Source organism: Cinclus cinclus, chromosome 1 (assembly GCF_963662255.1).
Source record: "Cinclus cinclus chromosome 1, bCinCin1.1, whole genome shotgun sequence".
Lineage (NCBI taxonomy): Eukaryota > Metazoa > Chordata > Aves > Passeriformes > Cinclidae > Cinclus > Cinclus cinclus.
In genome coordinates this window covers 77,928,272-77,941,013 of record NC_085046.1, presented here as the reverse complement: position 1 = coordinate 77,941,013, position 12,742 = coordinate 77,928,272, and the positions used below count along the sequence as shown (strand labels likewise).

The window sequence follows — 12,742 nt, the reverse complement described above, 5'->3', positions numbered from 1 at the left end:
GAGGGCTAATCTCACCTTATAGGCAGCAAGAATGTAAATATATTTCACAGCCAACAAATTCCTAAACTTTAAGAGATAAAATGCACACTATGTCTTAAGACACAGCTTACAAAAGAAGAGACTTGTGAACTTCAAAGTTTTTGCTAAAGAACAATGCTCGTACGGTACCCCAGTAATGATTTTGGAGCTCTAGAGATGTCTATTTATCATGGACTGTGCATGTTCCCTTGGAATAGTTACCATGAGAACACAGCAAACAGGATTTGAATGTAAATTGCCATTTAGAGATGAGGGGACTTTTTTTTTGTAGTAGTTAAAGAAGAAAACTTCCAGAGCTTAATGAAGTACACAGTTTTTCAACGCATACATTTGCATGACAATATTTGCAATTCAAATGCTTGGTAGAGCACACAAGAATGAAGAAAAGCCAAGTTCTTTGCTGGTATTTCTAAAAAGCAAATACTTCAGACTTGGGATCAGTAGTTGCAGTTGCAGTTCCACAATTGCCTATCCACGCCACATAGCCACATATAAAGGAATTCATAAGCCACAAAAAAAATCCATCAGGTGGTACAACATGCAAGAATTATTATAGTGCCTGAAGTCAGCTGTAGGCAGTAAGATGCTCTGCTGCTGGCAGATCAATGGCTGAAGCAGTCAAAATCTTTCTCACTTCTAGATATTACATTGAACTATACAGCAAACATTGCACATTAAAAATATCCCATCCTTGGGCATTTGATTTTTCCACAAAATTGTTCTGGTACTTTACCATCTGGGCTACCCCCATCCAAGTCCCTCCCAAAACAGCAATTGCTCCCCATGTGCCCCTCCATCCTGCTTACATTCTGCTGTGGTTACTATCCAAGATCCAGAAATTGCTCCTACCACCTGTGGACAGAGTCCTACCAAATGGTACGTGCTGCAAAACTCTTGCAGATGATGCAGAACTCTTGTTTGCCTGCTCTGCCTGGAGTTGGGTGCACCTTTACAGCAGGGAGTCTGCTCCATTGCCTGCAGCATCCCATCTCAGCTCTGTCCCTAGCCTTAAACAGCTCAATTTTAAACTCCTTAACCACGGTCACTGAAAGACAAACCATAATACACTTAACAAAAGAATGCCTTGTCAGCCCTGCTTAGCAAACAACAAACCTTGATGAAGAACATGACTTGTCTGGGTGACTGCCTGGAGAGTGGAATGACCTACTTCAGCCCAGCAAGCGGAGTGGGGACACTCTGATATAGGGACAAAGGGACAACCCGGTGGCTCTCAGGCAGCATAACCAAGAGGCGGCACCACAGCAGTGATGGGAGTGATCTTTCAGAGAAGACACTGAAGAGAGGCATGGCTTACATGTAACATGAAACACCTTGTTCTTTCAGACAAGGATTCAGATTCACATGTAACATTACTGCTAGCACTCTTCGAGCAGGAGCCAGTGCTTTCCTCACACCCACCCTCCTTATCACTTTTACCTAAGGAATGAATGAGTCTTCTAGTGCCTGACCTAATTACTCAAGTGGTGTGTCAGAAAATGATGCAGCTGGGACAAACTCCACAAGTCTTGATCTCAAGCTATGTAATTCTGCAAATCCCAAGGCGACAAGATCCAGGTAGCTGAATTAAGTGGCGTTGGCCAGGCACGACACCACACCTTCCAACTGCGCCTTCCTGGTTATGAATAAGAAAACCTTATGAACTAGTTAAAGGGTAAGGAGAATAAATAGTTTTCAATTGGCCTCATGCACTTGTTGACCTCTGAGATCAGGCCAACATGCTGTGTTTCTGGGAAATGGTTGCTCTCCTCCCAAATGATGAGCCTGAGCAGCAGCTTTTCAAGTCTGACCCGAGCAAGGGCAATCTGTGCTCAAAGCCTGTGGCTCTGCTGCCTCCAGAAGCAATGACAGCAGTAATTGGCAGCCAGAAAGCCATCTTAACCAAGTATTTATTGAGAACAACTGAGATTAAAGAGAGATTTTTTTAAAAAGGTAATAAGGATCTCTAATATATGAGCTGTTTATACAGCTGTAATTGAATCCTGCTAGACCTTAACTTTCTACAGACAGCCCCACACACATGCCCAGCAGCTCCACCTGGGCTATATTATCTATTTCCTCTACTTTCAAAGTATGACACAGTAACTATTAACGTGATCAGGCTGTTACCTTTTTCTTATGGACAGCAAGTCAAATTTACCCTGTGATCTGCTAGCTCCCAGTACCAGACACCACTGCAGCTTTGCTGCAGAAGAGCTACCCTAGGGCTTGGCGACTGACTAAACCATAGAGACACCTCCATTTAGAGCCTAACACTTTTTAGCTTTTAACTGCTGGGCTCAGCCTCTCTGGAAACCCATAAAGGCATTCCCTGTAAGGAGACCCAGAGTCTGCTGAATGTTACTGTATAAAGCAAATGCTTGGTATACAACTCCAGTAGGATGAGCATAGAAATATGACTATCCTTATTAAGGCAATTTTTTTCAAATAAAGACTTCTGAAAGTAAAGTTATCCAGATGCTTAGGAATCTTGTACTTCAGGTACAGTAGAATATCCTTCAAGTTCAGAGTTTATCTCCCTGAATCTTTCAAGGTTATGTCTGATGCAGCACCATTAGACCTGCACTCTTCCTAAACATATTTCTGCAAGAAAAAGAAAAAAAAAAAAAAAAAAAGAAGGTCTCCCTAGAAGGCAAACTCAGTAATTCATACAGTCAAGTCTCAATATGCAAGCAATTGCAGCTTGAAAACCAGCTCACCTACTGCGTTCTTTGCACTTGTACCTGCTCCACAACCTGCACACAATCATTCTTGCAGATGGGGTCAAGCTCTGCTATCACTGTTCCTATGCACTGCATTCCTGAGCTGTGCTTCTACCTGGTGTTTAGGCTGGTATCATGCTATACTTACATTTGTAATGATTCAGAGCTATTTTAAGAACACAACTTTAATTCAGGCGCCAAGCAAAATAGGTTTGTATCTTATTTCATATTACAGGACAAACTGTTTGCTATTCCATGGTGTCTCATGGTCATTAATGACCTATGCCTCAAAGTACACTGCAGGTGCCAATAGCCATACCTTGATCCCTTCAAATGGCTCTGTCCCCAGAAGCGGTGTTAACAATCTTATTGCCTTGATACTAATTTTCCCAGAATGAATATGGAGCATGATAGGGCTCTAAGAAGCAGTAGAACTCACAAAATTTATTACAGACTTTTTTCTACCAGTCTTCCTTTGAACTGGTAAGGTATTACCAGTTTCATTTTTCCTGTTGCTCCCTGTAGCCCCTACCCTGCAGTAGGTTTACAATACAGGTTTAATTTTGTCTCACTTATTTACCTGACCTAATTAAATTTTAAGATTAAAAAAAGTTAAAGAGAAACAGAATTGTCCCTTTAGAGATCACAAGGTCTGAGAGAAGGCAGCTCTTATCTTGATAGTGACAAGATCATCACTACAACAGAGGAATGAGACAGACAATAAATGAGTGGCCAGGGACATGAGTAGAGACCCTGCAGTATGTTGCCTAGTGGCACACACCAACACAAGTTTCCTGTAAAACAATTTAAATAGTGAAATCTGTGTCTACATCAAATATTTCACGTGAACTATAATTAAGCCAGGATTTTGTCTAGCAGGAGTAAACTGGCCTTAGATCTGTAAACAAAGAGCAGTGCATGTACCTATATATGTGCAGGAGACAACAGCCACATCTGAACTTGCTGAAGTCACAAGAACAGGGGGATTATAAAAACAAGCTGTAAAACTGAGGTTCTGAGAGACCAGCACAGCTGAGGCCCTGCAGATGCTGGAGGGGGGGGCACTTGCTATGATTATACCAGTATGGTGCCACTGGAGATTATGCCAATATATTTTCAAGAAACAGCCTAAATGGAAAAGGGAACCTGAGAAAGCACTTGAGGCATGCTGCCCAAGCCTGGCTGCTTCTGGGCAACAGGATAACTTCTGCTTCTGAAACAGTTTGAATAGGAAGTTTAGATCTTAAATTTACTCAGATCTGTCTCCTGAATAGCACCAATGATTAGCAACTTTATTAATAGCAGCAAGTTGGAAGAAACATTCAGCTGATGATTGTAGCAATGGCTGCAGCTTCTTTTTAAAAACAGCCTTTTTGTCGTTGGTGGTTTGGTTTTGTTGTTGGGGTTTTTTTTGTGGTGGTGTTTGTTTTTAAATTTAAGGTACACAAAGAAAAGGAGACAGATCAGAAAAGGCAAGGCTGCAGGGAGGAATCATTATCAAATGGAACAGGAGACAGAAAATGAAATATGAAACCAAGAAACAGAGAAAAATGTGCTAAAGTTCAAAAGGATGAAATGATACATAGTTCTGCCAGCTGTAGTGAAGATAAGGGGAGCTGAGGAGAAAGACACTTCATTAACAGAAAACACTCATTAAGCATACCAAGCAGAAAAGTTTCCATGTTACGGATAGCTCAGAACAGACTGGAAATTGCGAAAACAGATACTCTGATTGTTCTGGGGTCTCCCAAAGATTAATGGGTCCTCTGTCCTGTCTGAGGCCTGCCTGCTGAAATGTCTTGTGACAAAAGGTCACGTACTCCATGCGCTCCCTTTAGGAAGCTGCACTAATGAGTGTAGAACCTGCTTTCATATGTAAATGTTCAGTGGTTTACTGCTTATGCTGAATTGTTTTTGCTTGACACTGCAATATATTTAAAAACTGAACTTTTGAAAAATTAAAACAATGAAATAATTACTGTTAATAATCACATCTGCTACCAACATGAATATGCTTCAATATCTAGAACAGCAGAGAAAGTAGTTTGCTGTACATTCTGCTTTTCAAAGGCTTGAATTTAACTTCTATTTGCTTAACTTCATTCACCTACAGAATTCAAACATGCTTCTTGAGTTCTCCCAGCTCCTCCCCTCCAGTTACAGAGGATGTCCACCAATAGGTGTATCCCCTATTTGTACCCAATCCAGAGAGGAACAAGTAGATGGAGAGGCATTGCTCCCAATAGCACAACTTCAGCTCTCTCCTTGACAAATCTCTCTGATCCAGCTCTCCTTTAATGCTGTGTATTTCAAAAAAGCAGTAAAACACCCCTTTCCTCCACATACTTAGGTATTTGGCAAGCACTGTTTAAATACCTTACAAGTGACATTCATCATTCCCTATGACCACGACTGCATATGGAAAACACAGAGGAAAATGCTCAGTGAAGACCTTTACTTTCTTTTGATGCAAGTTTACTTCAAGTAGCTCAGCTGAACCTTTCAAGCAGTTTTTTTCTAACCAGCCCTGCACAGCGAGTCATGTGTGGTGATCCCTGGTAGTCCATGCACAGCTCCTGTGTCTCTGAGCCATGCTGGTTCACAGCTGTGCAAGCTGAGTCACCTTACTTTCCTTTGCCTAACTGAAAAGAAGCCACATGTGTGTATGAGAAGATAAACTACAAACTGCTCAATGGGATGTGCACCTACAGAATCCAGCAAAGGTACACAGCAGCCAAATGTTGTTTTTGTGCCTGCTCCAGTACCTGCACTGATGCAGAAGGAGAGACACCAATAATGTCACAAGGTCAGCACTAAAATCACTGTGTCTGTTCAACGTGGAGTGGGGGACGGAGCAGCATACAGCAGGTAGAAATTCCAACAGTGACTCTCAAAGGTGCATTTTGGTAACACTCCCCTGAATGAAGGATGCCATCAACAAGCATTATACATGGCTTTCCTTCTCATTTCCAGTCAAATCTTCTACTGAGTCAGCTACAACAGAGAAGCTCTGTGACACTTGACTCCTGTTCTTCAAACAGTATTTCTTGTTTAGCAAAGCCATTGATTCAGGTGAAATTTGCAATCAAATAAAGGCAAAAGGAAAACAAATATAACCATTTTTGCATAAGATTTCAGTGAGATATTACATGTACATTGAAATGGACTGTCTACAGACACTCCTGCATTTAGAGGTAGTCCCCAGAGACTGTCTCAAACTTCTCCTTGCACAGCTGCTAATTCTGTGAGAACTGTGTTTCAGTGGTAGTAAAATATATGTGCAGGTACAGCAACACACACTAAATTTGTCAGGAATGAAGCATTTTAGCAGGAAAAGACTGGAAGAACAAGGAACATAGGAGTGGGAACTCAGTGTTTTCCTCACTATGGAAATGCAAGAAGTGCCTGGTTCTTTCATCATTCACAGCAAAACTGCTACTGTGAAGATGAGCCTTATCAGTCAGGTATGAAAAGACAGGTAAGGAAAACCTGTGAGTTTGTTAATGAAATCCTTCATTATAAGGGTCATGGGGCTTCCAGACAGAAACAGGAGCAGTGAAGCAAACAAGCTTTTCAAAACTGCCTTCCTTCTGTGATCGAGGACTTTGCCAAACACGCCAGCTCACAAATCCCAGCTACTTGCCAGGGCTCTGTCATCCACGTGGGTTCAGCTGCCTGGTGGCTTCACACCTCAGAGTACCAAACACCTCAAAACACAGAAAGTTGCTTTTATTTGCTTCCAGGCTGTTCCCTCTTGCTAAGGTGCCCAAAATCTGTATGTTATTTGGCACAAATAGCAGCACAAAAGCAGAGTAAACAGTGAGCAACTGAAAATATGCAAAGTCAAGGATGTCCTGTCCAGGTAGCACTAAAACCTACAATGAAATGCACATGGTGGTTTTGTTAGTATCCTGATTACCTAAACAGCCCTGAAAAATGGAACATGTAAATATGAATTTATAGTAAAGTCACAGATCTCCAAGTTGCCATGTGAAAACCATAAATCAGATTCACTAGTGCATCTGCCTGTTGTATTTTTGACAGAAGCAGACCATGCCTGAATTACAGTTTATTATGCCCAAAACAGATGTGCAAAACCCCAGGATATCAGAACCAGGCTAACAATATTAATTTTAATGACAACTGTACCATTACCACTACATTTCTAGAGAGCCTTTTAAAATATTTAGGCAAATCTTGACACTGCCGTATCTGTAACTCAAAACACAAATTGATACTGTAAGCCTTGGTCTCCAAGCCTGTTTTAAGAACAGTAAAAAATATCCAGCATGTACAATTCTAGGTATCTTCATAAATGGAAAGACTAAGAGTCTGACAACAGAGTCATTCACACCAATTTTTCTATACACATCTGAATCACTGGCTCTAGTGACTTAAAATAAACTTGGCAATTTTGATATTTTCTCTCTAAAAAGGCTCTCACGGAGTTGTCACACAAGAAATGCAGCCTTCTACCTTCTGTTCATAACCTTCCTTAGAGACAGTCATTTACCAGAGTTCTGAGCAATGACTATTAAGGAGGTGCAAAGGCTATGTGCAAAAATAAATAATAAAAAAAAAAAAATTCAAAAGCCCTTCCCAGTGCCACCTTCTGCCAGAGCCTTCTATAAAATCAGTGAAGAATGCTACCCTCTGCTTCACACAGTAGTAAATGACCAAACAGGCAGCAAAAGATTAGGCCTAGGATTAGGAGATGTACAGAAAAAATGGACACCATTTAAAATCTTACCTTCTGCACGTTGGGTTTGATGCACCGAACAAAGAAAGGGTTTGAAGAACTCAGCGTTGCCATTAAAGAATGAAGTGATTCCTGAAACACAGGTAGAGAGAAGACAGTACTTCACAAGCTGGATTTTTGTACAAGCCACATAACCCTGGACAAGAGCTCCTGCAGCTCAGCACTGCAGACAGCATCTAACTGCAACACCTAGTGGTGCACACCAGAAGTTACTGCACCGTGGAAGCTCTTGCTTCCAAACACACTGGCTCAACACCTGTGTGCTCACTTCTTCCACTGGCTCTTCTGATCACAACTGGCAGCACTGTTTTACACTGTTCACAGACTGATATGAAGAAAACTGTTCAAAAGGAAACACCAAACTGTTGTTTCAGGTAGCTTTCAAATGATCTTTCAAATGCTTACAACTTAGGATCCCCATTCCCAAACACCTAAACTTGAGCAAGTCAAAAGGAAGGATAGGGGGTCCATGGTGAAATCCACCAATTCAGATTTCCTCTTTTCAGTTGAACTCCCCTAAACCCACTCATTTTCCATCTTCCCTGAAGAAAACAGGGGTTTTTTCCTAGCTTTAGAACTCTGAATGATCCAACGCACATTAGACTATCAGTTGTCTGAACCTCAGCCTGGAGATAAAAATCACAAAATCCCTCAGTCCTTTTATGATTATTACTTTAATTACACATCCACCCCTTTCCTGTCTGAGCCATCATTCTGTATCTTATTCCAACTTGCCTCATTCTGTACCATTAAGTGTGATGAACCTTTTTAAACTGAAGTCTTGTGTTTACTTTGCAGAGATACAAATGATTGTACAGGAGAGGAGCTCAGCCTCTGAAGGGCCTACTAAGTTAGCTATGGTAAAGTTACACCCCTCAAAGGTGGCACTTTGTGCTGGGCAGAAGGGAGAACATAGGAAAGGTTGCCAAGGAAGCAGAAAGTGTACCTTTTAAAGGACCAACACTGTGTGCCCTGACATATGTCTTGGAGCGAAACTGTCAAGGTCATTCTGTTATAACAAATTCTTGTTTTAATCTGCAGACCAAGCACTTACTTGGTGATTGAATATTCAGTGATAAAGGCAGTAGGCAGAGTTATGGCTGTGCACAGGAGCTGGTGCAGGGCAAAGGGAGCAAACAGGAAAATAACCGGGAACATAAATGAAAGTTCTTGGTTCACTTGCCTTTGCCAGCCTATGGACCAGGGAGTTGGGCAGCAAACACCAAACAGAACGTACAAAGACAAAAAACCTTTGTGCAAAGACAAATATTTACAGCTTTGAAAAGTAAAGGCTTCATTCATATTAAACCCGTGTGAACATTACATCTATGGACAATTCTCTCATCCCAGGATCCTACTTACAGAGATTGGAAAAGTTGGTCGGTCTAAACAAAAATGAATTAAACTATTTTCACTTTCACCTGTGGTACAGCCAGCCAGATTCTGCACAGTGCTGCAAGCCTCTAAGTCACTGTCAGGTGATGAGCTAATCTGGAGTTTGCCCTGCTGTAATCAACAGGCTGAAACAGATGGTATCTAAACCCTGCTATTCTGTGTGCACCCCCAGGCCTATATTAGGCAGGTCATCAAATGAAGAGTCAAATAATTTATCATGAGCATAAAACTGTGAAGACAAAGTTCTTAAGATCTTCAGTTGAAATAAAATGGACTAATCCCTGTAAGGCTTTAAAACATGTAAAAACACCCGACTTAATTCTCTGGGGAAGGCATGATGTGAAAAAGGCATGATCTTGTAAAGCAGCCCAGCTGGTTAATGGTCAGTTACTGCAGTGTTAGGTAAGAGGCAATAATGTTTTGATTTCATGTTTTATCACCCTTAAGTTTTCCAGGGTTCCTGACAGAGAACAGGACTACTACACTTTGTTCTACCTTGCCAAATGAGTGAAAATATATGGTCTGTTTTTGAAAGGTTAACATCTTAGAGGTCTACTTTGCACATACACAAATAACTAAGAGGAAACAGTACCTTCTGCTACCCCAGAGAATCAGCAAATAACACCATCTCATGACAAGAAATGGATACTTCTGAAATGAGTTACAATAGCACAAAGCAGTGTTTTTTAATAAAAGACATTGTGTATGCCCCACCATACACTCCTTGCTGTTCTGTCCAACACTTAGTAATAGCCTATTAGGATAAAATCTGCCCTTAAGGGGTTCGAGTCTGCTCTTTTTTAAAAAAAGTGAATGAACTCTGCAAATGTATATTAATTCAAACAAAATGAAAGGCAACTAATCCAGACTTGTACTCATGCAATTTAGGAGATGTTTCATGCCAATCTTTCCCTTTTAAATAATTTGCAGATAGACTTTATGCTAGATTTCAATTTGGTGCCATTTTTGATGAGAGGCTATGAAGCCTCATAAAAAGGTGTTTAACAAAAATGCCTTCTAAACTTTAAGTTTAAGCAAGGCAACACCTTAATGAGGTATTTATTCACCACTTGTTTTTCTTTGCATACAGGCACTGCTGTAAGGCTTTGTGGGATTTTGTGGCTGGATTTAGATTATAAAGACAAACCAGGACAAGAGAGACCAACTTCATAGATGAGCTTTAAAAAAAGAGCAAATAGGTAAGTGGGGAATGCAAAAGGAATTTTATGGGGATGGTGTGATGAAAAGGTTAGTGTCTACTTGAAGCTAGCCAGGACAGTCAATCTGTTAATTAGTAAGGGCAGTGTCACAATAGAGACAGCTATGTTTTAATGCTCAAGTTTTGCCTTTTTCAATCTGCACCTGCTCTTTATTGACTGGGTCTGTCTATCACTAATTAGCTAAACAGCAGAGATGACACATTAACTAACCTTGAACTGGAGACTGACAGTGGGTTTTCGGTGCTTGCTTCCACATTTAAGAGTGTCCTGATTGTTGCGACTTGAAACGTGTTCAAATAGATCATAGATGAAATCAAGACTGAAATGGAAAAGGAAAACAGTATTTCTGAAGTATATCTTAACAGACTATGAGGTTCAGCACTGTAGAATGCAAAGAAAGCTCCTCCATCAAAAACATACTTACTGGTTTTCTCCACAATCTTTAATAAACTATAGATTTTGCCTTAGCAGAATTTATCCAGGAGAGAAAAAACAAAACAAAAAACAAAACAAGGGGGTTCTTTCTTCTCCACTCCAAACACATCATTAGGGAAATGAAGTGTGAAGTCCTAGAGGCTTTACTGCTTTTTACTCCACTCACTCAACCAAAACTCCAGCTGACTGCAACTGGAATTGTACCTGAACAAAGATTAAAAACAAGACTTCCAGCTTGGTTAGAGACATAACATAAAACAGACACCCATGCAAGCCTCACTTTCAGATAACAGCTGTGCCTGCTGGGTTTCCTACCTCCTCTTAGCATTTCTACAGAAACACAGACATTTTAATTCAAGCCCCACACAGATGTTGGTGCAAAAACAGAACCAGGCCCAGCCAAGTTTAACTAATTTATTCTTTTTACCTAGATACTTCAATTGACAGATGTTAGATCAGAAATGTCATAGATCCAGTACAAATAACATAGAGAGGGAATTGCTTATTAACAAGTTTCTCCAGCACAGAAGGGCTAAAGGGATTTACAAACAAGCAACTTGCACAGCTATGCAGGATGACTGAATGGTATAGGGGAGGCCAGCAGATGAGACAGCAACATCCAGGCTCAGCTCCCTGTTTTTCTGCCATTCCTCTGTGTGTCCTGTAGTCTCAATCAAACACCTACAAAAAAGGGCTGTGGTACCACCACAGCTCACAGGGTACCACAGTAAGGACCCTAAGACCTTACACAGCAGAATGCCATGAGACATGCAGGTACCAAAGGTATCCAAGCTCAGACTTGCAGTCAGATAAATCTTAATAGAAGTTCTCTCCTTGAAGCAATTACTATAAGGCAGTTTGCACTGTGGTAGTCTCTGACAGCAAGTGTTCAACCAATTAGGGAATGCCAGAAATACAAACATGAAGCAAGAAACCACATATGCACACTGCCTATGAAGCACTCTAAAACAGGTAAAAACCATGACCACCTTCCAGCATTGTTACTCATTACAGAGCAGCAAGTTAGTTCTCTAGGAACCCCCTGGACTGAACAGCAAAAACAGTACAATGCAGGTAAATCCAACCTTGTGAGAACTGATTACAGTCAGCCCTGATAACACGCAACTCAGATATGCTCAATTCTGTGATATGATATGCTCATCTCTATTTCATTCTATGCTCATTTCAGGTCTGTCAAGGTCTGCTGCTATGCAACACCTAATGTACTCAAACCTCAGCAGAATTAGATGTTCGATCCCAGCACAATTAGTTGATACAACACCCCTTAGTATCATGTACTTAACAAAAATCGCAGAAACTTACCTGCTTTCACGTAACAAGTTCAGCAGATCATCTCTGAAAGTATCTCTGTTCTTCTCCAAGATCCCCCTGACATCATACTGGACCTAGAAGGAAACAGAGCTGGTTCAAACAACAAGCCAAACAGTCAGGCACCTCTCACAAGAGTGGTGCTGTAAAAAGTGCTGAGGGAACAGAGTGCTTTGGTTAATTTTGAGCAGCCTCGGGGGAAAATTAAGCTAATGAAAGTTCTGCTTGGAATAATTTCAGCAAATGAAAAAATTACCTCCCCAGCGTAGTGCTTCACTCCAAAGTTGTGAACAGCAACCCTTGGTTTTACATAAAAAGGATTGTTCTAATTGGAGGGGAAAAAAAGAGAAAAATATTTGGAGGGGGTTGTCACATTATCCTCTCAACCCATACCTAAACAGACCATTGTCTTTCAGTAAACTCCCTGGAAGATTAGTGCTCCAAAAGCAAACAAGCAACTCATGATAATAGGATTTGTTAGTCTGGGCTGCTTCAAATGCAGTAATAACAGATCTATAGCACATAAAAAGGCATTATACTAAACCTGAACCCCATCTGGCAGAACCATTTATAAAAGGCACTTTGAAGGAGAAGGCTCTATCTTGAACTGACAGTTCTGAAGACTGGTGGATATTCTTGCATCCCAGAAATTGTGAAAAATAATTTCAGTATCACAAATAAAGGTAACACTAATCTGGACAGAGAAAACAGCAAGCTTTCAGTAAATGACATCAATGTGAATGCTTTATTACATCAAGGGAAACTGAAGATCTAAATAATCTGAGCTACTGCAGGTTGACAGAGCTCTCATTAAGAGCAGAATTTGACTTGTTCACCACAGTAGA

General features: G+C 40.8%; 1 protein-coding gene across 1 annotated transcript in view; it reads right to left on the bottom strand.

Moving 5' to 3' along the window:
* Window positions 1–12,742, bottom strand: part of MYO10 (myosin X) — an 89,203-nt gene that overhangs the window by 43,067 nt on the left and 33,394 nt on the right. Inside the window, exons 14-17 of the mRNA XM_062499623.1 lie at window positions 12,154–12,222; window positions 11,892–11,974; window positions 10,344–10,452; window positions 7,510–7,590 (exon numbers count right to left, since the gene is read on the bottom strand). Coding sequence (XP_062355607.1) covers window positions 7,510–7,590; window positions 10,344–10,452; window positions 11,892–11,974; window positions 12,154–12,222 — 342 coding nt within the window. The remainder of the gene's footprint in view (window positions 1–7,509; window positions 7,591–10,343; window positions 10,453–11,891; window positions 11,975–12,153; window positions 12,223–12,742) is intronic.